The sequence below is a fragment of the Cololabis saira genome, chromosome 13 (assembly GCF_033807715.1).
Source record: "Cololabis saira isolate AMF1-May2022 chromosome 13, fColSai1.1, whole genome shotgun sequence".
In the NCBI taxonomy this organism is placed as follows: Eukaryota; Metazoa; Chordata; class Actinopteri; order Beloniformes; family Belonidae; genus Cololabis; species Cololabis saira.
Window position 1 is genome coordinate 7,666,356 of NC_084599.1, and position 26,247 is coordinate 7,692,602.

Consider the following 26,247-nt stretch of genomic DNA (forward strand, 5'->3'; position numbering starts at 1 on the left):
ACATATGTGGGCTAGACCTGCTAAAAAATGAATAAATAAATAAATCACCAGAAGGACCATCAAAATCTCTTAACGCTATCCAGAATACAAACAACATGGCTGAATTAGTTATACGTAATATGGGAAACGAGTAGTATCAGTAATAGTAGTAGTAATACAGTATAAACATTGTTTAACGGCAGTGCAGTACTCAATAGTATTTGCTTGTTTTTTCATTTTTGTATGCGGAGTGATAAAATCTGACTGCCTTGAACGCAGCATCGCGTCTCCTTCCCAAACAGGAGCGTTGTCTGCACCGGTGACAGCAAGTAAGTGCTGCTGGCCGGCTTATCTACTACTACCACTGCACGGTACGTGTGTCTTTAAGACGGCTAACAGGCAGCAATGATGGGCTCCTCAATGTTACACGAAAAGGTCACGACGGGGTTTGTCCATAAAGTTGCAATAATGACATTTGCTGCAGTTAGCCAAAGCTAGGTGGCTAGCTAGCGTGATCTGGTTTGTACAGCTGTAGATTCTAACAACACATGGTTTACTAACAACACAAGGTTTACTAACAACACATGGTTTACTAACAACACATGAATGAATGAATGAAGTTTATTCAATCATGACAACACAAAAACAACACAACACCAAAAAACATTGTGCACAGCATTAATATTTCACACAAAACCAATAATCATGTGTTGAACAATGAAATAGACATAGGCAGAAGCAGACTGCTTATAAAAGCCTATCATATTACCAACTTTCTTTTTTTGGCTTCCAACCTCCAGAAAAGCAAAGAAATAACAAACGGCAAAGAAACAAAAGAAAAGCAAAGAAACATTAACAGATAGTCTATTGCAACTAAAAGAGAATGACATGTTTTTAAATTTAGTTGGCATCATTCCAGAATCACTCCAGTAATGGAGACACATCTCCTTTTCATACCTTTTTTAGCTTTTTTACAGTAAAATTGCAGACACCTCTAAGATTATACGGAGTCCCCTGAATTGAAAAGAACCTCTGTATTGAGTCAGGGAGCATTTTGCTGATCAGGGAGCATTTTGCTCCCTGATTTTATAATAAAACAAATCATAACATTTCATAACATGAGAATTTAGAAAAAGTGGCTCTGTATGATCGTAGTAATCAGCCTTATTGATGATACGTATGGCTTGTTTTTGCAGTTTTATTATTGAATTTAAGGTGGTTTTAAAGGTGGATCCACACAATTCCACACAGTAAGATAAATAGGGAACAATCAATGAGTGGTAGATCAAATGCAAGCCCTTGGAATTCAATACATTTCTGGATTTATACAGGATTGCGAGTGATTTTTAAATTTTCCCTTTAAAGCAGCACAATGTAACTTTCAGCTTTTGTTGAGTTTTGCGGCTCCTTTGGACAAAAGCGGTAGTGCTTTACCAGTAGTGTGGCAGGGTTCCTACCATGCACCTCAAAGTTACTGCCAGTGAAGGCGATACAGACCCCTCAGACCATGACAGAGGTTCATTAAACCTGTTGGAAGTTGATGTACCATCACAATGACTCTGGAAATATGATATTAAGGTAGAAAAGTTACATAGTGCTGCTTTAATGTATTCAATGTGTTGTTTCCATGTTAACTTTTGGTCAATGAAAACCCCAAGGAATTTAGTCTCAAAAACCCTTTCAATGTCAACACTTTCATTTTGATTCCCAAAAAACATAAATGTTTTTTTTGCATGGTTTACGAACAACACAAGGTTTACTAATAACACAAAGTTTACTAACAACACAAAGTTTACTAACAACACTTACTAACAACACAAAGTTTACTAACAACACATGGTTTACTAACACATGGTTTACTAACAACACATGATTTACTAACAACACATGATTTACTAACAACAACACATGGTTTACTAACAACACGTGGTTTACTAACACATGGTTTACTAACAACACATGATTTACTAACAACACATGATTTACTAACAACAACACATGGTTTACTAACAACACATGGTTTACTAACAACACATGGTTTACTAACACATGATTTACTAACAACAACACATGGTTTACTAACAACACGTGGTTTACTAACACATGGTTTACTAACAACACGTGGTTTACTAACAACACAAGGTTTACTAACAACACAAGGTTTACTAACAACACATGGTTTACTAACAACACATGGTTTACTAACACATGATTTACTAACAACAACACATGGTTTACTAACAACACGTGGTTTACTAACACATGGTTTACTAACAACACGTGGTTTACTAACAACACAAGGTTTACTAACAACACGTGGTTTACTAACAACACAAGGTTTACTAACAACACAAGGTTTACTAACAACACATGGTTTACTAACAACACATGGTTTACTAACAACACATGGTTTACTAACAACACAAGGTTTACTAACAACACAAGGTTTACTAACAACACATGGTTTACTAACAACACATGGTTTACTAACAACACAGTTTACTAACAACACAAGGTTTACTAACAACACATGGTTTACTAACAACACATGGTTTACTAACAACACATGGTTTACTAACAACACATGGTTTACTAACAACACAGTTTACTAACAACACATGGTTTACTAACAACACAGTTTACTAACAACACATGGTTTACTAACAACACATGGTTTACTAACAACACAAGGTTTACTAACAACACATGGTTTACTAACAACACATGGTTTACTAACAACACAAGGTTTACTAACAACACAAGGTTTACTAACAACACAGTTTACTAACAACACATGATTTACTAACACATGGTTTACTAACAACACAAGGTTTACCAACAACACATTGCCCGTGACCTATCGATGCAGCAAAGACCTGTTGAGGGCGACCCAATAGGTGATATAGTTAAAATCAATAAATACATTTCACACAGTGGAGATTAATGGCGTCATCCCAGTACTACTCAGCTGTAGCTGGGTCAGAACACCTATCTGGCTCTGCACCTTTCTACCTGAGCAGTCCGCTCAAGTTACTGCAAGGACAAGCACATGACATTGTAGCCTAACTGATTTATTGGTTATTTACATCTCCACTGGTCTGGTCTGAGGGATACAGGCGCCACCTACTGTTGTATATTGGTACAATAATGACTTGCAGAGACCTCAGTACGTCACATTTCACTGAGCATCTATGTAAAGCACATCAGTTTACACATTTTTATGAAATTCAACCATTTTAGCTATTCATAACTATAAAAAGAGTATTTTAAATATCTTATGATTTAAATCATATATATATATATATATATATATATATATATATATATATATATATATATATATATATATATATATATATATACTTAACGATGCTACACTTTGTTGGATATTATTGGTATTGTTCATTTGTCATTTAGCAAGGTGAAACTCTACAGTAACCTTTTCTTATAACTATTGTACTCACTTTATTCATAGCTGACTCTGTCTGGACCTTGAAATTTGGAAGAAAAGCAGTGCAAATCCTTAACATACTTTTTTATTTACTTCCTTGAAATTTCACATGAATGAATGCTAGTAAAAACATTATTGTAAATGATATATTTTTCTAACTCGTGTACCCAAACTTCTGTGAAATTCACCTTTGATGTCTGTTACAGTCTTTTGACCACGTTAAACAAAAATACAAAATCTAACGCTGCCTGAGAGCTAAACACACTTTTCTGCAACTCCATTCTAACACATGAAACCTCCTTCACCAATAAGTGTCCAGATGTCTCCAAAGTAGGTATTATAAAGTAATTTACCTGCTGAAATGTCCATTTTAGCTTCATAGAGGGGGAGGAAACAGAGGGGAACACGTGATTTGTCAACTCTGAGTGAGGCAACTCAATCAGAGTATAAATTACCTCAGTTTCTGGAATGGGTTTGGGCTGAACCTCACTATCTGAAACCATCATTTTAGGTTTAACGTACTACTTCCTTAATGGGCTTTTGTAATGCTTAATTTTTCCGATTATAACCAACATAATGTATCAACATAACAGAGATAATAGTTATCTTCGCTGTAAATCAAGCCCTGCAAAAAGGCATACAATGAGAGATCCTCTCTGCCTCTTCCATTTCATGAAGCCCAAACAGGTTTAATTTCAGCAGGTAATTGAATTCATGGAATCACACAACTGTAAACGGATGTGGAGTCAGCAGCATAAAATTAAGCTAACCGTTAATGGGACGGATGTGCATGTGAAAGACTTACCACTTAATTCTTAAAAAGACGGGCGGCGAGTTCATAGTATTTCTTTTTAACCTCTCTCTCACTCTCTCTTTGTTCAGCATGAACTTTTTTTGGCATTCCCTGAACTGCAGAAGGTTTACTGGTCTGTCAGCACACGTAGCCTGCAGAAGGTTCTGTACGTCACAGGTACGTGCACCTCAAACTTGTGTGGTTGCTCTTGCACAGTATTTAACAAAGATTGTTCACTGATAAATGTTCTTTAAGTGAAATGCATGGGATTTAAACAATCAACTATTTCAATTCAGGTTTCCTTACAATTTATTTATATACCGTCTGTTTTGATATGAATTGTCTCAATGTGCTTTTCAGAGTCCCAGAGCATGACCCTGACCAGTTATTAAATAAACAAAGGGAAGTACAAAACTCTCCTGGGGGGAAACAATCTTAAAGCCAAACAGTGGCAAGAAAAAACTGTATCAAGGACCTGTGTCATAAGGGGGGACCATCCGGCCGAAGGCCAGCCGGCTAGAGCAGGAAAAGAGGAGGGAGAGGGGATGAAGAACATAGAGAGAAGAAGCACAAATGTATAGTCAATATTAAATACGACAAAATACATTAGTAGTAATTGTTAGTTAGCTGTAGAGCTAAGAGTTCTGTGTAGTTATATTATGACTGATACCTGGTTAGTTGGTACAGAGACGACGATATAAACAGATGTAGACAGCAGACACTGAGGTGATCAGAGGGGGGACTGCATGGCAGCATGCAGCTCCTGAAGCTCTGGCCTGCAAACATGTACGGAGGAGAAAAGGGGGGGCAGACCAGCACAACAAACTACAAGAACAATGGACAACAATGATGCTTATGAGATACTTACTTAGGAACTACTTAAGAAAGAAAAGAAGAGGAGAGAAGGAAGGGTTAAAAGAAGGGGTGAGTGGATCATGTGGGTGTCCGCCTGCAGCGTAGCTCTATAGCAGCATATCTACCACAAAGCTATGTTTGAGACTATTATAGTCTTGTTCTATAGCTGCAGCTCTGACTACTGACTCTAACACACTAGAGTTACACTAACTAGAGGTTTACTAAACACTAACTATAGGCTTTACTGAACAGAAAGGTTTTAAGTTTGGTTTTAAGGTGGAGGTGGTGCCAGCCTCCTTAACCCAGATTGAAATAGAATAGAATAGAATAGAATAGAATAGAAGACTTTATTGATCTCCCAGAGGAGAAATTCAATCGTGCAGCAGCCAAACACACACACGCTCAACAGTTTATAGAAAAAAAATAAAATAGAAATAACCAATAAATAGCTAAATAATTTAAAAAAAGAGCAATATAAAATGTAGAAAAATGAGCAATGTACAAGAGAAAAAATAGTAAACACAAAAAAACTGATAATATTTACATGTGCAAAAATACTTGAGGTATTTAGCGGGCAAAGGTTATTGCACTTTCAAAGAGACAGGTCATTGCACTCGGGTGGCTACAGTTGGTTATTATAAAGTCTGGTGGCTGTGGGGATGAAGGACCTGCGGTAGCGTTCCTTCTTGCAGCAAGTTGCAAGTTGGTTCCATAGTAACGGTTCCTGATAGCAGAAGACCGTCCTCCAGATCTACATTTGGATACTCTAGGAACTATGAGTAAACCTGCACTCTGAGAACGGAGAGCTCTGCTAGGAACATAAGGTATATCAGGTCTTGCAAGTATCGCAGAGTTGGGCCATTTTGTGTTTTATACGGAAGTAATAATATTTTGAATTGGATTGTACATTTTCCAGGGAGCCAATGGAGTGAAGCTAACACAGGAGAGACGTGGTCTCTCTTGTTGATTTCTGTAAGTGTTCATGCTGCTGCATTTTGGATCAGCTGGAGGATATTCAGAGAATTACTTGGACATCCTGCTAATAACACATTACAGTAATCTAGTCTAGAAGATACAAAAGTAGATTAGTTCATCAGCATCGCTCTGGGAAAGGATTTTACTAATCTTTGTGATATTACGGAGATGGAAAAAAGCTGTCTCACAAATCTAATGAATATGCTGATTAAATGACAAATCCTGATTGAAAAGAACTCCAATGTTTGTCAGAGTTGTACTGGAAGGAGGCCATCGCAAAATCAGCTATTCTGTTGCTAAGGTGATTGGGACCAAAACAATAACCTCTGTTTTATTAGAATAACATAAAAAAAAAGTTTTTGAGGACATCAGCCTAAATGTCCTTAAGACATGCCTGAAGTTAAGCTAACGGTTATGTTACACCTGTCTCCATAAATAAATACAGCTGTATCATCAGCATAGCAATGTGGCTGATGGTTGGCTGCTCTTGATGTAGTGACCATTGATGCACATTAATGCCCGTTAAAATGATGCCTGACTTGCCATGTGACATGTGTTTTTATCAAAAATGTGGTATGTTCATTTGAAATCTCTTTTGGTGCCATTATGGGATGTTCAGTAACTTTTGTATTTTTCTTTCTCTTAAATTCTTCATCAATTTTCCTCCTGCAGTAATAACAAGCTTGAGATGATACGTACACAAAATTAAACCAATGTTCAACAACAAAACAAAATTAAAGCTGCAAGCAGCGATGAACGGGCCCTCGCACTCACGGCCACCGCCCACCATAAGCATATCAGAAATGACAACACCAACGACTTCCTATGTCAAACCATTCAAAAGTTATAGCAGAAAAAAGGGACAACCAATCAGAAGAAGGGGCGGGGCTAATTCAGGCCAATGAAGGTCAAGGACTCCATACAGAATCTGATGACACCACCCACGACTCTTTATGTCAAACCATTCAAAAGTTATAGTAGAAAATCGGGACAACCAATCAGAAGAAGAGGCGGGGCTAATTCAGGGCAATGAAGCTCAAGGACTCAATACTGATTCAGATGACATCACCCACGACTCTCTATGTCAAAACATTCAAAATTTATAGCAGGAAATATGGACAACCAATCAAAAGAAGGGGCGGAGCTAATTTTCACCAATTATGGTCAAAGGCTCAATATCGAGTCCCATGACACCACTCACAACTCTCTATGTCAAACCATTCAAAAGTTATGGCAGAGAAAAGTATTCTAGGGGGCGCTGTTGAGCCGTTAGGCCACGCTCATTAATGCAAACCATGAAATATCAAATGTATCGCCAAGCCTGGCTTGCGAGCAAAATTTGGTGACTATCAAATATGGACCAATCACATGAAGGGGGGGCGCGCCTTTTGGCGTCTAGCGTCGCCACGGTAACACTTTTGAAAGAGAAAAGTAATGCGCGTAGTCGCAGGATGGAGACGCACATATTGATGTATAACACACCTGGGTGCGGTTCGGTCCGTATTAATTGCCGAAGGAATGGCATAAATTGCGCCAAAATTACACAATTAATTCAAAATGGCCGACTTCCTGTCCGGTTTCGGCCATGGCTCCAAGAGACTTTTCTTTAAGTTGTGCCATGATAGAGGTGTGTAGCGATTTTCGTGCATGTACGTCAAACCGTATTGTGGGGCTTGAGGCACAAAGTTTTCCGGGGGGCGCTGTTGAGCCATTTTGCCACGCCCATTAATGCAAACCATGAAATATCACATTTATCGCCAGGCCTGGCTTGCGTGCCAAATTTGGTGCCTTTTGGGGAACTATCAAATATGGACCAATCAGATGAAGGGGGGGTGCGCTTGTTGGCGTCTAGCGTCGCCACGGTAACACTTTTGAAAGAGAAAAGTAATGCGCGTAGTCGCAGGATGGAGACGCACATTTTGATGTATAACACATCTGGGTGCACGATACGGTTCGGGCCGTATTAATTCTCGAAGGAATGGCATATATTGCTCCAAAATTACGCGATTAATTCAGTATGTTCAAAATGGCCGACTTGCTGTTCGGATTCGGCCATGGCGCCAAGAGACTTTTCTTTAAGTTGCGACATGATACAGGTGTGTACCGATTTTCGTTCATGTACATCAAACCGTATTATGGGGCTTGAGGCTCAAAGATTTTTCTGTTTGAACCAATCAGATGAAGGGTGGGCGCGCTTTTTGGCGTCTAGCGTCGCCACGGTAATGCTTTTGAAAGAGAAAAGTAATGCGTGGTGTCGGAGGATGGAGACGCACATTTTGATGTATAACACACTTGGGGGAACGTTACGGTTCGGGCCGTATTAACTGCTGAAGGAAGGCATAAATTTCGCCAAAATGACACGATTAATTCAAAATGGCCGACTTCCTGTTCGGTTTCTCGACATGACGCCCAGAGACTTTTCTTTAAGTTGCGCCATGATACAGGTGTGTACCGATTTTCGTGCATGTACGACAAACCGCATTGTGGGGCTTGAGGCACAAAGTTTTCAAGGGGGCGCTGTTGAGCCATTTTGCCACGCCCATTAATGCAACCCATTAAATATCAAATTTTTCGCCAGGCCTGACTTGCATGCAAAATTTGGTGACTTTTTGGGCACGTTTAGGGGGGCAAAAAGGCTTTCCTTTTGTCAGAACAATAAGAAGAAGAAGAATAATTCCTACAGATACAATAGGGCCTTCGCACTGCAAGTGCTCGGGCCCTAATTAAAGCTGGTAGATATGGTCGTTCCTTATCGCCCGTCTAGATCCCTTTTTAATTCTCTCCTCAGCACCAGGTTTATGAACATCTGCACCTCAGAGTTGGATCATGAAACAGACTTTTGTGCTGCCATTGCCTTTTGAATAAAATGAACAAGAAGCCGCGAGTCGCTCTTGAAATGATGTCACATCCTGACTCAGACGTCTGACTCCAACCCCCCGACCAATCGGTGGCCTGTAGTGTGATGATGTCAGATACAGCCGACTCAGCAGCTTAGAACCTCGGCAGAGGAGTTACAGAAAAGTATCTACTCGCACGTTAGACCCCTAGTGGGAAAGAGCCAAGGCGAGGCATGTCGAGTCGGGCTGAGTAGGTACTAGTGGAAAAGAGCCATTACTTTGGGACTGCACTTATTTGCACACTGTACGTGTAAAAACAGTGTCTACACAGCCTGCGGGTGTACTCTCAACAGGATCCCTTGTGGGACACAGTCCCAGATGAGGCGTGTCTAAGACATTTTGACAGCACACAAAGGAGCATTTAAATGCATATGTTTTTATACCCCTTCTTTAGTTTTTCTTTAGCTAGATGGATTCAATTTATTGGAAAGTGGTATATGTTTCAGAAATACATATGGCATAGCAAACAAAGGCAGTGGCATGCAGTCTTCCTGTAGCTGCATGTAGGATCAGCCATCTAAAGCACGTAAAGACTGGCATATCATCTGCTAGTGTGATCCTAGTGCTACCACGTAGAAGCGCACCGTGTGCAGTTGTTAGTCAGGTGTACTCAAAAACTGTCAAACAGGTTTTTGAATTTGGTTACCACTGATTGACTGGTTTTGTTGTTGCAGCATAAGAAGATGTCACGACACACACCTGCCAAAAGAATTGAGGGACTGGATAAAAATGTCTGGTAAGTGAATGGTGCTTGTTGACAGAACTCCTTTCTTTAATGTCTTTCAAAAACGCGGTCATTATATGTCAAAGTCACACTGTCGATAAAGAGCAGCACGGGTTCGGCAACGTATCACTAATATGATCATTTTCATAAGCCCAGACCTGTATCTGCAATGCTTCATTTGTTGATGTATTTTAAATTATTCATGTATTATTAATGTATTGTGAAGTTAATTGTTTTACATTTTCCTCTATATTTCAATCCAGTGTACATTAGAAAACATTCCCCACATTAGAAGAATATTCGCTCCAAAACAATAATTTTATTTTGGTTTTAACCATAAATAAAGTGAAAATGTTAGTTTGCACTTGTTAAGCATTTAAAGTTTATGTTCTAGTATTAAAACAGTGAGGTCATATCAGCAGTAAACATAGTTTCATATATAGAGTTTGAGAAAACCTCATTGCTTCTAGATTAAATTGAAAATGCAGCTGTGAATTTATATGATTGTTGTGAAAATGAGCTCAAAATATGCTTTTTAAGTGACCGTGTCAGTGTGGGGTAAAAAAAAGTGCACATACCTCTCCCTCTGTTTTTGTGGCGTAGTGCTGTTGTAGTTTGTTGTTGCTATATGTTGTACAGGATTTTAGTTATCTTCATCTTAGTTATTATTATACAACAAGCCATGTTATTAGTATTAGAAAAAGGTGATAATATGATATATACTTGATATGCTGTCACCAGAGTTAAGCAAATTAAGTCTTGTCATATTTGTCATTCTTTGTATGAATATTATGGGATAACCAGAAACGTAAATTAATTAAAATTAATTTCTCTCTAACGTATCCTGTTGAAGGCTCACATCTCAGTTTAAGAGCAGTCGGTGTTGTGCTGGTCCAGCAGTTTCAGTATTGGACGGGGGAATTGGCAGGGATGCCCCTTAAGCCAGCTATTGTTTCCGCTGGGAACGCTGTTGCAATCGTTAAACAATATAGTTTTGAAAAATATGTTGAATATCTGGCATAAAGTGAGGAAATTGGAAGGACACAGTAATTGCCTTTCATTGTTAACACCTATTCATAAGAATCCTGAAATCCCACCTGGCCTCCGAGCCGGTCCTGCTGAATGGAACCACATGGGTGTCGAAATAATTGGAGAAATGATTCATAAGGGCTCAGTCTTCTCAGTCTTCACATTCCCGCAAGGGAAAAGCAAGCATGGTGTCAGCAGTGATGACTTTCTTAAATTCATACACATTCAGAATTTTATTTCCCCCGACTGCAGGGCTTACTATCTCCCCTACAGAATCCGTAATGGTAAACAATAGTCAACTCAAATTTTTTGCCAAGAAAGTTTTTAAGATGCTCTTTCGTTTCAATATAGACAAGTCTGACAAAGTTAAAATCAAATGGGAGTAGGGTGTGGCCAGCCCTCTCGTGTTGTAGTACTGAGGCGTGCCTGGAAGAGACAGCTCAAGATTTTACATCACCATTATATCGCTCCTGAATCCAGAATGATAATGGTGCTACGTACGTCTTCAGTACAGTACTTCAAGCAGTTCTATCAGCATTCTGGGAGCTGATTGGTCCTTACAGCATCATTAGCTGCTAATACTTGCTGTTGAATCTCAATATAATACTAGTAAATATGTTGCATAACTACAGTCATATAATTCATGCAACAGCTCAAAAAACTTGATAACACTAACCCAAATCAATATCGGAATCAAATCGAATTGGATCAATCGATTATGAATCTTAGGAATCGGAATCGAATTGATTCTTGACATTTGAATCGATCCTCAGCCCTGAATAGACGCTTTTTTTTTAATTCAAGATCTTTTTATTGGAATTTTCACAGAGTAAAAAAAGGTGAAATGCTGCATGTCGATTACAAATATTTTGAGTAGGCATGGGCATGTTAATCATAGCATACACCAGTGTACAAAATATAAAAAACTATTAAACAGTATGAAAAAATATAAAATAGTAACAAAAATAAACTACAGACCAAACTAATCCCTCCCCTGTCACTGCCAGATTACTAATCACAATATGAGGTCACTCTATCATCAAAAGCCTGCACTAGGAATACAAAAGAAATATGAAGTATAGTTCACAGGGTCTGGAATGCTTCTAGAAAAGGTCCCCACACTTTCTGGAACTTATTTGATTTCTGAAGCGAGTATCTAATTTTCTCCAGTTTTAAGCAGGACATGATGTCTTCCAGCCATTGTGCACGAGTAGGAGGGAAGGGATCCTTCCACCTGAACAGAATTGCCCGACGAGCCAAAAGGGAGGCAAAAGACAAAGTGTGCCCCTGTGCAGTGGTTAACTTCCTTCCTCCCTCCATGACCCCAAACAGGGCAGTCAGTGGGTTTGGTTCTAATCTGATTTTAAGCACCAGAGAGAGAGTATGAAATACTTCCATCCAGTACTTATTTAGACATGGGCAGGACCAGTACATGTGGATGAGAGAGGCTTCGGCTACTTTACATCTTACACAGTATGGACTAATATCTGGGTACATGGAGGATAGCTTTGCTTTGGAAATATGAGCCCTGTGTACCACTTTAAACTGAATTAAGCAGTGACGTGCGCACAGGGAGGTTGTATTAACCAGTTTGAGTATGGACTCCCAGGTATCCTCTGATAAGGGAAGCCCTAAGTCCTGCTCCCATGCTGCTTTGAGTTTATCTGTAGGGGCACTCTTAAGATCCAGCAACATGCCATAGAAAGACGAAATGAGCCCCTTTTTGAATGGGTCTGTGGCAAGAACTTTGTCAACTGTGGTCAAGCCTATCGATGCACCAGGGCTGGGTGTCTGGGAAAGAACAAAATGTCTAGCCTGAAGATACCTAAAGAAATGTGATTTTGGAAGGCTGAATTTACTACTTAACTGCTCAAAAGATGCCACGGTGCCGTCTATGAACATATCTTTAAAACGAATCATACCCCTCCTGTGCCATTCCTGGAAGGTGGGGTCCTCAAGGGATGGTTTGAAAGAGTGATTTGATGCAATGGGGCTAAGAAGAGAGAAGCTGTGAAAACCAAAAAACTTCCTAAATTGGGCCCAAATTCTAAGAGAATGTTTAACCACTGGGTTTTTGATTGATTTAAGTGAAGGAAGTGGAAGTGAGGAGCCGAGTAGGGCAGGAATTGACAGGTCATCAGTTGGATGTAACTCCATCGCCACCCAGTCAGGGCGGTCAGCGCCGTCGCAGTGGAAGGACCAGAATGCAAGGCAGCGCAGGTTAGCAGCCCAATAGTAATAACGAAAGTTTGGGAGGGCCAGACCACCTGCAGACTTAATTTTTTGAAGGTGAGTTTTGTTCAAACGTGGCCGTTTACCTCGCCATAGGTATGAAGATAAAACTGAGTCAAGGGACTGAAAAAAAGAACCAGGAATAAAGAGTGGTAAGGTCTGGAAAAGGTACAAAAATTTAGGTAAAATGGTCATTTTGACTGAATTGATGCGACCCACAAGAGACATTGACAGGGGTGACCATTGTGTAAGGGTTTGTTTGGTCTCATTTAACAATGAGATAAGATTCTCTTGGAGCAGGTCTTTGTGTTTCCTTGTCACAGATATGCCTAAATAGGAGAATTTGTCATTTGCGATTTTAAAGGGAAAATTGGAAAGGTCTAAAGCATGCGATTCGAGATTGGTAGGGAAAAGCTCACTTTTGCTGAGATTCAGTTTATAGCCTGAGAGTTTCCCAAACTGACTGAGAAGTGACAGCGCAGGGGGTAATGAGGCCAGAGGGTGAGAGATGAAAAGCAAGAGGTCATCGGCATAAAGCGAGACCTTATGTTCCCTGCCACCTCTCCAGATACCGGACACATCCTCACAAGATCGGAGCGCTGTGGCAAGCGGTTCGATAGCCATGTCAAAAAGCATGGGACTAAGGGGGCACCCCTGACGGGTTCCACGATGCAGATTAAATGGTTTTGACCGTTGAGAGTTAGTACGAATTGAGGCTGTTGGGTGTAAATAGAGAAGTTTAATCCACAGAGCAAAGTTCGGACCAAAACCAAACCTGTCCAGCACAGCAAAGAGATAATCCCATTGGACGCGATCAAATGCTTTCTCCGCATCCAGAGAGACAACGCATTCAGGGATAGCCTCAGAGGCAGAGTAGATAATATTGAACAGTCGCCTTGTGTTGAAGTAAGACTGCCTACCTTTAATGAAGCCAGTTTGGTCTTCAGATATAATTGTGGGGAGGACATTCTCCAGCCTATGGGCTAGGACTTTAGCTAGGATTTTAGCATCTGTGTTTAAGAGGGAGATGGGCCTGTAGGAGGCGCATTCAGTAGGATCCTTCCCTTTTTTAGCTATGAGGGTGATGCAGGCCTCCGAAAAAGAAGGAGGGAGGGAACCGTGGCTGAAGGATTCTGAAAGAACTGAAGATAGCAATGGGGAAAGCAAATTAGAAAATTTCTTTAGAAATTCCGCCGGGAAGCCATCAGGGCCAGGACATTTACCCGACTGCAGTGAAGAAATGGCTCGAGTAATTTCCATCAGGGATATCGGTTCTTCTAATGTCTTCCTTAGATCTGGTGAAAGACTGGGAATACTAAGACTATTTAAAAAGTCCGCAATCTCATCTCGATCAGTCTGAGATTCCGAGGTGTATAGCTGGGTATAAAAGTCCCTGAATGCTTCATTTATGAGTAAGTGGTCTGTAGTTACATGGCCATTTGGTAATCGAATCTTAGAAATATTTTGTTTAGCCTTAGAGCCTTTAAGTTGGTTGGCTAATAATTTGTCAGATTTGTCTCCATAAACATAAAACCTGGTTTTACTTTTCAGAAGTGACTGTTCAATTGGGTGAGTGGTAAGCAGGTCAAATTTAGTTTTAAGTTCTAGCCGCTTTTTGTAAAGATCTGGGGATTTAGTCCGAGAATATTCTTCATCGACCTCTTTAATTTGGCGGGCAAGGTCTGATCGCTCCCTATAAGATTTTTGCCTCACCCTAGCAGTGTAGGATATAATCTGTCCCCGGAGATAAGCCTTGAGGGAATCCCAGACAGTTAGACTAGACATTCCTGGAGTCATATTCGTGGATAGGAAAAAGGCTATTTCCGTTTCCATTGATTTAACAAAATTTGTGTCCGACAGCAGAGTTGAATTGAATCGCCACTGTCTGTCTCTCTGAGGTAGGTCAGGAAGGGACATGGTTAGAACCACAGGAGCGTGGTCGGAAATGACAATGCTCTGATAAGCACAGGAATGGACCAGGGGAATCAGTTGATTATCAATAAAAAAATAATCAATCCTCGAGAATGTGTGGTGCACTTGTGAGAAAAAGGAGTATTCTCTGTCACATGGATGTAAAGAACGCCACACATCACAAACACCGTAGTCAGAAAGGAACGCCTGAATAAGACGGGCTGACTTACTTGCTGTGCCGGGGTTGGTAGAGGATCGGTCTAGGACTGGGTCGAGCCAGCAATTAAAATCACCACCCAGTATGAGAGAATATGTATTAAGGTCAGGGAGCAGTGAAAACAGTCGTTCAAAAAAGACTGCATCATCTGAATTAGGGGCATAAACGTTCACAAGTACGACCAATGTATTGAATAATTTCCCAGAAACGATCACGTAGCGACCAAACTTGTCAGAAATCACATTGTGCTGCTCAAATGAAACATCCTGACTGATCAGAACTGAAACTCCTCGGGCTTTAGCTTGAAAGGAGGAGTGAAATCTCTGCCCTGACCACCTCGGGAACAGGCGGCTATTATCAGAACTGCGAATATGAGTTTCTTGTAGAAAGGCTATTTCTGTTTTAAGGTGTTTTAGATGTGAGAAGATCCTCTTCCTTTTAACAGGGTGATTCAGACCCTTAACATTCCAGCTCACCACCTTCAAGTATCTACTCATAATATCTAAGAAGAAAAATTAGGTGTGCACAATGACCTAGGCAGAAAAAAAGAGAACGGAAAGGAGGTTGAATGTGACCCACATTAAGTAATGAGTTGAAAAGAGTTAATGCAAAGTTTCTGGCAGTGACATATCCCCCCGACCCACCCTCCCCAACTAAGACAGCTGCTATAGAAAAATAAAAAAAAAGCAGCAAGCTCTTCAAAACAAACATAGTGCAATAACATATCTTCCTATCCTACACACTAATAGCTTTTGCTCCCGTATCATGGGTGTATACCTATTAGCACCTTAAAACGTGTAGATGTAAATAAAAAAAAAGGAATACCCTCTCAAATCTTGACCTGGAAGTCCCGATATGAGCCCAGAAATATTTTTACAAAAATATAAAATATAAAACGTCCGACTTAAGCAGCGTAAAAGTAAGGTTAACAGCTTACCATTATTACAAAACTTATAGGTAAATCGGAAAAGCTTTTTTTTTTTTTTTTTTTTTTTTTTTTTTTCCTCTCCCTCTTCACCACTTATTTTTCCCCTTCCCTCAAATAGCGAAAAATAACTGCAAATTAATAATATTTGCAAAGGGGCAGTCCAACTAACAACAGAGAAAATACTGGTTGTCGCGGGGTTACTCACCCTCCCCTCAGGAATAATGTGACTCACGTAAAAAAAAAAGAGAGAGAAAAAAAAGTCAGTCCGTGAGCGTCAGTGAGCCGCACCGGGCTGCAGGCGGAGCCGTGGCAGCCTCCAACAGTCCCGTTACGGCGGGTTTGAAGCTTTGCTGCGACTCGTGATGAATTTGCGCGCCTCATCCACGGAGCCGATCCACTTCCTGGCCCCCCCGGACAGCGTGAGCCGGAGCCGGGCGGGGAAGAGCAGAGCCGGCCTCAGACCCAGCTGGTAGAGCTCCGACATGACTCCGCTGTATTCCGCTCGTTGGCTGGCAACTTCGGGGCTGTAATCCTCCAGGACCCGGATGGGCTGGCCGCGATATTCCAACTTTCCCCTCCGGCGCGCCTCCCTGATGAGGATATCCTTCGTCTGGTACCGGTGAAGGCGGATGATGACCGGACGCGGTCTCTGTCCCGGGGCCGGCTTGGCGGCGAGCGAGCGGTGCGCTCTGTCTATCTCTGGCGGTGACGGCAGCGTATCGTTCCCGAACACCTCACACAGCAGCTTGGAGAAGAAAGCCGCCGGAGAACCGCTCTCGGTCAACTCCGGTAAGCCCAGGATACGGATGTTCTGCCTTCTGCTCCGGCTTTCCAAATCCACCACCTTGGCCTTCAGCCGAGCATTATCATCCCGTAGAGTCGAGCAGATGCCTTCAAGGTCCGTAACTCGCTGGCTGAGGTCTTCTGTGGCGAGTTCAAGGGACGAAACCCGTTGGCCATGGTCCTCGACCGCGAGCCGCGTTTGGTCGAGTTTGGAGTCGAGCTGACTGAAAGTATTTTTGAACTCGGCGGCCAGGGCAGCGCGGTGTTCCTCCAGCAACGTGGTAATGGCCGCCAGGGTTAAGACAGCGCCAGCGTCGTCCTTCTTGCCCGACTTGCCGCTCTTCGAAGCCATCTCGGAGGTAAGTGGGCTCGTTCGAGACAAAAAAAAAAGAAAAACAGCAACAGGGAATCCTTTTTAAAGTAAAAATTTTGAAAGTTTGAGGGCTTGGTGGTTTAAAAAGTTTGGCATTTACGGGAGCACTCGCGAAACGCGTCTACTCCATCTGCTCACCAACCGGAAGCCCTTCTGCTATAACTTTTGAATGGTTTGACATAGGAAGTCGTGGGTCGAATAGACGCTTTTTAAATAAAATTGAACTGAATTGAATTGAATTTGTTACTCTGAAAGCCAAAACAGGAAGTTACTCAACACTGCAGTGAAAATACCAGTTTTGAGTCCCCAGGTAGGTAAGCAGTGGCACGGGAGTTGTTCAGATTGCGCTACCTATCCAGCATTAGCAGTATATTGTCCATCCCCTGCTATTTTAGGCCGGAATGTCCCACCAGGAAAGCTGTCACGTGCTTCGTTTACATGCATGTGACAATGTTGGATTTCACTTTTTAACTGTACATCGGGAGCTCTGGTACAGTATCCTAAGGTTGGAAATACACCTCCGACTGCTCTTGGTTTAATAGAAATCAATACAAAAAAGGATTAATTTACTATTTAACAAAATAAAAATAAATCATAACACTGGCGTTGCAATAGTACTCAGTATCGACTGATACCCAGAGCCCAGGTTTCGGAAAGAAAACATAGGTGTCGTGATTAGGGGTGGGTATTGGGAAGGACCTCACGATACGATACGCATCAAGATACTTGAGCCACGATACGATACACATTGCGATATCCCGATTATGCAATATCCCGATTATCATATTCTACATAGTTCACCGAAAAATTTAAAAATGCATTACACATCTTAAAATCCAAGTTGTATATATGTACATCAGATGATAGTGATGGATCTTAAAATCCGAGTTGCATGTTCATCAGATTATAGTGACAATTCATGGGACAAACTGAGTCAAAACAATGTTTTATTATGACTATACAAGCTAAAGTTACAACATATTTGTATATGTTTTTCATATTATTTACATCATATGAAATTAACATTAAATTTAGTATGAGGTTGCTTTAATTATGTGGCAAATGATAATAAACACAAGAAAGATGGTACTAAAACCAAGGACAGGCACAGTGATCAGTCAGTATAGATATAAATCCATAAATAAATAAACCTCTGTCCATTATTTTTCATTTTTTAAGGACAGGCAATTGTGTTATATAAAAAATAAATTATAAAATGAAATAAAACGTGAAATAAAACCTGAGCTCAGTGCAGGGCCCTCCCAGGGTTGGTAGAGAGTGGCAATGCCCAGGACTGTCACTTAGGTAGGAGCACTGGGTGATAGAATGGGAAAAAAATCGGGGATTAAAAAAAAAAAAAATCGATATTCAAATTTTGAATATCGATATTGAATCAGCTGGAAAAGTATCGCGATATATTGCCATATCGATATTTTTGCCTACCCCTAGTCGTGATATCTCTACAGTCAAAACAGAGTCCTTCTGCACACATAACTACACTGTGCTGGGAAATGCAGTGTAGTCTTACGGTTCACTGATGAGGCTCCTGCTCTTAATCAGTGGCTCAGCTGTAACAAGTATCACTTCATTTGAAGCATACAGCAGGTCCTTTGTTTTCTACCAGACCTGGTACTCTTTTCTTTTCTTTTGATTACCTTGGAACAGGTGCTTCTCCAACCATGACAGGACTGTTGAACCATAGTCTGTCAAATTGCTGCAGTGAAATTATTTTTCTGCTGTGTCACCTGCTCTGAACTCTGTCGTCACCTCATTGCAACAGTTGCGATTGTCTAATTATTTTTTTAACCTTTAAAGAAAAAAAAGTTTAAGTACTTTCTTTTATTTTTCATGAATATATTTTTAACTGCTTTGCAAAAAAACGCTTAATAAGAAATATGTTTTTGGCCAACTTGAATGAAAATGTTTAGCCTGAAGATACAGCGGGGCAAAAAAGTATTTAATCAGCCACCAATTGTGCAAGTTCTCCCACTTAAAAAGATGAGAGAGGCCTGTCATTTTCATCATCGGTAACTTCAACTATGAGATACAGAATGAGGGGAAAGAATCCAGGAAATCACATTGTAGGATTTTTACTGAATAAATTGGTAAATTCCTCAGTAAAATAAGTATTTGGTCACCTACAAACAAGCAAGATTTCTGTCTTTCACAGACCCGTAACTTCTTCTTTAAGAGGCTCCTCTGTCCTCCACTCGTTACCTGTATTACTGGCACCTGTTTTAACTGGTTATCAGTATAAAAGACACCTGTCCACAACCTCAAACAGTCACACTCCAAACTCCACTATGGCCAAGACCAAAGAGCTGTCAAAGACGTGATAAACTAAATTGTAGACCTGCACCAGGCTTGGAAGACTGAATCTGCAATAGGTAAGCAGCTTGATGTGAACAAATCAACTGTGGGAGCAATTATCAGAAAATGGAAGAAATACAAGACACTGATAATCTCCCTGGATCTGGGGCTCCATGCAAGATCTCACCCTGTGGGGTAAAAATGATCCCAAGAACGGTGAGTAAAGATCCCAGAACCACACGGGGAACTAGTGAATGACCTGCAGAGAGCTGGGACCAAAGTAACAAAGGAACCATCAGTAACTCACTACGATCAGGGATCAGATCCTGCAGAGAGCTGGGACCAGAGTAACAAAGTACCATCAGTAACACACTACGATCAGGGACTCAGATCCTGCAGAGAGCTGGGACCAGAGTAACAAAGGAACCATCAGTAACTCACTATGATCAGGGACTCAGATTCTGCAGGGTCAGACGTTCCCCCTGCTGAAGCCAGTACATGTCCAGGCCCGTCTGAAGTTTGCTAGAGAGCATTTGGATGATGCAGAAGAGGATAAGGAGAATGTTATATGGTCAGATGAAACAAAATAGAACTTTTTGGGTTTGGAGGAGAAAGAAAGCTGAGTTGCATCTAAAGAACACCAAACCTACTGTGAAGCGCGGGGGTGGAAAGATCATGTTTTGGGGATGTTTTTCTGCAAAGGGACCAGGACGACTGATCCGTGTAGGGAAAGAATGAATGGGGCCATGTATCGTGAGATTTAGAGTGAAAACCTCCTTCCATCAGCAGCATTGGAGATGAAACATGGCTGGGTCTTTCAGCACAACAATGATCCAAACACATCGCCCGGGCAAAGAAGGAGTGGCTTCGTAAGAAACATGTCAAGGTCCTGGAGTAGCCTAGCCAGTCTCCAGATCTCAACCCCATAGAAAACATTTGGAGGGAGTTGAGAGTCCGTGTTGCCCAGCGACAGCCCCAAAACATCACTGCTCTAAAGGAGATCGTGGAGGAACGGACCAATCACTGCTCTAGAGGAGATCTGCATGGAGGAACGGACCAATCACTGCTCTAGAGGAGATCTGCATGGAGGAACGGACCAAAATACCAGCAACAGTGTAGAAAACCTTGTGAAGACTTACAGAAAACATTTGACCTCTGTCATTGCTAACAAAGGGTATATAACAAAGTATTGAGATGAACTTTTGTTATTGACCAAATACTTATTTTCCACTATAATTGGCAAATGCATTCTTTAAAAATCAGACAATGTGATTTTCTGGATTTTCTTTTTTTTTTTTTTTTCATTTTGTTTCTCAAAGTTGAGATATACCTGTGATGAAAACTACAGGCCTCTTTCATCTTTTAAAGTGGGAGAACTTGCACAACTGGTGTCTGACTAAATACTTTTTGCCCCACTGTAAGTCATAGAGGCTGGTGTGTTTCCACTCTGTGCGTTCAACTGCTCGTGTGCAGTGGTACCCCATCATCACGTGAAATTTGTGTTGGACTATCATTGAAAAAAGATCTATAATTTAAAAGAATATCAGGATAGTTACAATATTGTTACTGGAAATACTAGATGATAAAATGTACTCCTTAAAGGAGCTTGAGGCCGGATTGTGGCAGGATTTATGAAAAAAATCTGTATACATTTTACATTTTCTAGTAATAATGTCAGATGAAGCGTTCCAAACCCAAAAGAATGAGCCCTCTAGTGTATCTCTCCGTTGCCTTGAACAGGCTGTGTGCTGCAAAATGTGCTGCAATTCGGTCCCGAATTTCCCGCGCTGGGCGGCGGATGTGACGTCACATGACGCTGCATACACGTTCTCCCCGTTCTCCCGTGCCGGCTTCACTGTTGGCTGCAGTACCCCCGACGGCCTTCATGGCGAAGGGTGGCGCTAGAGAGTCTCATTTCTTAAAAGGAGCCTCATGCTCCTTTAACATACTGTATCTTGGTCTTAGATTTTTCTTTCTCAATCAAGTTATTACATAGACGTCAGGTTAGAGTCAGTGACTAGTTATAAAGTTATGTTGTGGCTGTCTGATAGTTTTTCCCTCTTCATTGTTTAAAACATATAGTGATCTCTGTTCTGGCAACTGATGCTTTATTTTTTCCTCACAGGGTAGCGTTTACGTCAGTGGCGGCCGATCCTTCCGTCGTCAACCTCAGCCAAGGCTTTCCAGATATCCCCCCACCTTCTTACATCAAGGAAGCGCTGGCAAAGGCTGCGTCAGTGGACCTGTTGAACCAGTACACCCGAGGCTTTGTAAGTGTCAATGCACTGAATATGAAATATGTAACTCATGTTTGGATGCTTAACATTTAATTGAACCATAATTTCCAAAAAAGGGCAAAATACGTTTCTGGCAAAAAAATATTTAACACAAGATCAAAACATTTCCAAGATGCCTTTAGAATTAAATATTCTTTTGATGCAGGAAACAAGTCTAGTGTTTATATTTCAGTTTAACAATCATGTGGAAGCTTGATTATTGTTAGCGTGGTAGGATTAATTTAAACAAAGTGGTAAAATACCATGACATAATAGAAGTGGAACATGTTAAAACAATATTTTATTATCAACTAGTCAACCATCAGACACGCGTGGTCGTGTTCTGCTAAAGTTATGGCGCTTTTACACTAGTACCTACTCGGCCCGACTCGACTCGCCTTGCCCTCGTTTATTTTAGACACCCAGATCAGAAGTAGGAGGTTGGAGTGAAGCTGCTGTGACGTATTTGATTGTGTGATCTAAAAGAAGAAGACAACAACACTAAAGATGTAGAACCTGGAGGAGATGATAGATGTGCTGCTGGGTCTGTGGCTTGTGTTCCATATCAAGTTAAAAAATGAGAGTGAGAGAATCTTCAAGCGGCTACGCTTTTTAATTTTTTTAGTTTGTCTCGACGCTGCTGAAAAGTCAGCTGGAGCCGTGAGCAGCTATGAAGAGACAGAGCTCCTGGTAGATCTGGTTGTTCCTTATCGTCCGTCTACATCCCTTTTTTAATTCTCTCGTCAGCACCAGGTTTATGAACATCTGCACCTCAGAGTTGGATCAGTCGCTTGGAACCTCGGCAGAATAGTTACAGAAAAAGTATCTACTCGGCATGTTACACCCCTAGTGTGAAAGCACCAAAGCGAGTCGAGTCGGGCTGAGTAGGTTCTAGTGGAAAAGCACCATTAGCGCACCAGCTTTGAGAGGGCCCAACGACGTCTGTATCTCCTGACGAGGCTGAAGAAATTTGGCATGTCGCCCATGATCCTCAGCAGCTTCTACAGCTGTGTGGTTGACAGAACCCTTAACCGGCCGGGACACCACTGCCCTCTCTGCAGAGCATCTACCGCCCCAGAGTCCACAGGAGAGCTGCCTCCATGCTCACCCCACCCACCCACCCACCCACAACACGGACTGTTCACTCCTCTACCCTCAGGCCGGAGGTACAGAAGTTTGAAATGCAGAACGACACAATTCAGAAACTCTTTCGTCCCCTCTGCTACCGGACTCCCCGAACAGCTGACAGGAGTCACATTCCCACATCGTCACCTCAAACTGCATGACTGTTCACCTTGTACAACTTACTGTTAACTGCTTACAACTGTGTTCTTGCAAACCCAAGAATTAAATGCCAGGAATCGAATAATATCTTAAATGTTAGAGTTCACGAAGAACATTTAGAAAAAAGACAAAGTAAACAAGTATGGCTTGTTTGATCACTGTCTCATGGTTACTCTCCAAAATAGTAACCATGAGACAGTGAGCAGAGTCAGCTGTTGTCCAAGCCAAGGCAAGTTTATTTATACAGCACAATTAAAGAACAGGGTCATTCAAAGTGCTTCACAAAGACATGAATAAGCATGATTCAAAGTTTAAAGGAAAAAAAATAATAAGATAATAAAACAAAATTTACAGGATTTTTATATATATGAAAAAAAACACAAATTTTATTTATATATATATATATATATATATATATATATATATATATATAAAATTTGTGTTTTTTTTTTTGTTTGGATAATTCATATAAACATGCCCAGAGAGGAACTGTGGTGTTGTATGAGGAAGTCTGGAGTGGCAGAGAGGTATGTTAGAGCGGTGCAGGACATATGAGGACTGTAAGACAGTGGTGAAGTGTACTGTAGGTGTGACAGAGGAGTTCAAGGTGGAGGTGGGACTACATCATGGATCGGCCCTGAGCACCTTCTTGTTCGCTATGGTGATGGACAGGCTCACAGTCGAGGTTAGACAGGAATCACCATGGACTATGCCCTGGAAAGGAGAGGAATGAAGGTTCAAATGATTCCAAATGATTAGCCCTGTTTACAGCAGTTTTTAATATCTGTACTGAGTATCCAGTCAGGTGTGGGCAGCTCTCAGCTCACCTGGTCACACCTCACGCTAACGTTTGTCCCCAGCATGGGTTTGAGGGGCCACCTCTGATCTGATCTCACTCCTCCACCCTACATGCTAATAAACAAGAACATTGTTGCCTTTTACCCGTGGTAGGCAGGGATGCTGGGAACTGCACCTAGTTATCAGGAAAAACAACAAAAAGGCCCTTCCTGTATCTCAGATTTTTTTTCTCCAGCTAGACATATAATGCAATATTGCATAATGCAAAAAAAGAAAAAATAAGTTCAGGGTCAATGACGTGATGCCTATATTTTCAGAAAAACAGATTTTTTTTCAATTCAAAAAAGGTTTAAATGGATAAAAAAAAAAATATATATATATATATATATATTGCCGCTTTTGCACTAGGACTTACTTGGCCCGACTCGGCTCGGCGCGGCTTTACACGGTTCCACTGTGTGTTTTCGCACTGCCAGGGGAGAAGCGGGCAGGTTTGGGTGAAGCTGCTGTGACGTACTCGATTGCGCAACACCTTTGTTCATGTCAGCGCTGATCAGAAATCAGCTGGAGCCGGAGCGGCTGAGAGTAAAACAGCCCGTCTACATCGCTTTTTTAATTTTTTCTCGACAGCCACCAGGTTTATGAACATCTGCACCTCAGAGTTGGATCACCAAACAGACGTTTTGTGCTTTATAATAAAATCGCCGCGAGCCGCGGGTCGCCTCGCTCTGACTCCCGCTTCCTGATTCAAACGTCTGACGGCCCCGCCCCCCGACCAATCAGTGGCGAGGAGGGTGATGACGGCCCCGCCCCCCGACCAATCGGTGGCGAGGAGGGTGGTGACCTCAGAAATAGTCCCTTCTGAGCCCGCTAAGAACCTGGCTGAAATGGTTACAGAAAAAAGTACCGACTTGGAGCGGCTCTACACGTCTCAGCCCTAGTGCGAAAGCGCGAAACGGGGCCATAGCGGGTAGAACCGGGGAGAAGTGAGACTAATGCAAAAGCGCCATATATATATATATGTATATATATATATATGTATATGAACTACCTGTCCCACATATGGACTCACTTGAATTTAAAAAAAAAAAAAACAGTTATTTGGGATTTAGTTGTTGTTTTAAGCGTCAAAATGTCATGTGGTGCGACCGTCCGACCATAACTCTTGTTTTGAAAACGTTTTGTAATCACTCTAAATATTTTTAAATCAATCTGGCATGATTTCCGAACTTTCTTGTAGTGTGTAAGATTGCAACACATTTGTATTTATATTTCCATCATAATATACAAACAAAGTTTCACTGATGTCCATTTTATGAAATATCATGCGGTGCGACCATTAAAAGCACCACCATTTTTGTATAATACTGAAAACATGTAAAAAAAAGATGTCAAGATGTTAAGGAAATTAATTTATTTTAATATGAATCACGGTTGCACCACATGACCTTTTTTAAGGCTAGTGCCAATTCATCTTGACAAAAAACTAAATTTAAATTTTTTATATGAATGTATGTGTACACAACATTCTTAATGTTTGAACTACTGCAATAGATATTCTTTTTTTTTTATTATTTTACATTCAACCTGTTGAAAATCCTTATTCGTCATTGACCCACAAGCAAATCAGAATAACACAGACAAGTCTATGACATAGTAATTGTGTTCTTGGCCTTTGTTACGGCTCCCACTTGTTGCTTCACACTTTGTTATGACAACTTTGTTGTGCGCAATGAGTACATCGTTCAACCTACACAGGGTCACCCAGCATGCATTGCTGAGCCATAGATTTGGGAGGTAGTGCAGTTTGGGTGATGAGATCTCAAAGCATCCTCCATTGCTTCCTGGGGGTGTTGACACCTGCACTTGAAAGCCCATCACTAACTGTTTGGCTCTGCCCCCTTTGGTTTTTTGTCCCTTGTTGATGGACCAGGGTCATCCTTCTTTGGTGAAAGCCCTCTCTCAGGTGTACGGGAAGGTCTGTGGACGGGAGATTGACCCCTTCAAAGAGGTCCTGGTGACCGTAGGCGGCTACGGTTCCTTGTTCAGCACCATACAAGCCCTGGTGGAAGTAGGAGATGAGGTCAGGACATTTATTTTCTCACTTCTCATAAAAATGTACATGTGTATTCATAACTAAACTTGTGGTCTTACATTATATTATATTTATTGTGTCATGTCCCCAGGTCATCATAATTGAACCTTTCTTTGATTGCTACACAACTATGGTGCGAATGGCAGGTGCCAAGCCTGTGTTGATCCCATTGAAGCCTGTAAGTTTGACTTGATATTTACACCCTGGTTTTAGCAGTGTTCACCAAAGATAGTTTAACGTACAGGACCATCCTCACTGGACTAAATGACCTGTGGACCTGCAGCAATTCTAATGTTGCAACCTGACATTTGGATTTAGTTCAGCCCATGCATGCTGG

The 26,247-nt window shown here is 41.2% G+C and overlaps 1 protein-coding gene across 3 annotated transcripts in view; it reads left to right on the forward strand.

Annotated features, from left to right (window-relative positions):
- The first annotated feature begins 273 nt into the window (after positions 1-273).
- LOC133458048 (kynurenine--oxoglutarate transaminase 3-like) overlaps positions 274-26,247 on the forward strand; it is a 52,902-nt gene continuing 26,928 nt past the window's right edge. The window contains exons 1-6 of one of the 3 annotated variants that reach the window (XM_061737539.1): positions 274-308; positions 4,313-4,400; positions 9,625-9,686; positions 21,583-21,727; positions 25,749-25,898; positions 26,002-26,088. In XM_061737539.1, the coding sequence (XP_061593523.1) occupies positions 4,314-4,400; positions 9,625-9,686; positions 21,583-21,727; positions 25,749-25,898; positions 26,002-26,088 (531 nt within the window). In that variant the 5' untranslated portion in view covers positions 274-308; position 4,313. The other 2 variants (XM_061737540.1, XM_061737538.1) reach the window with 2 other exon arrangements.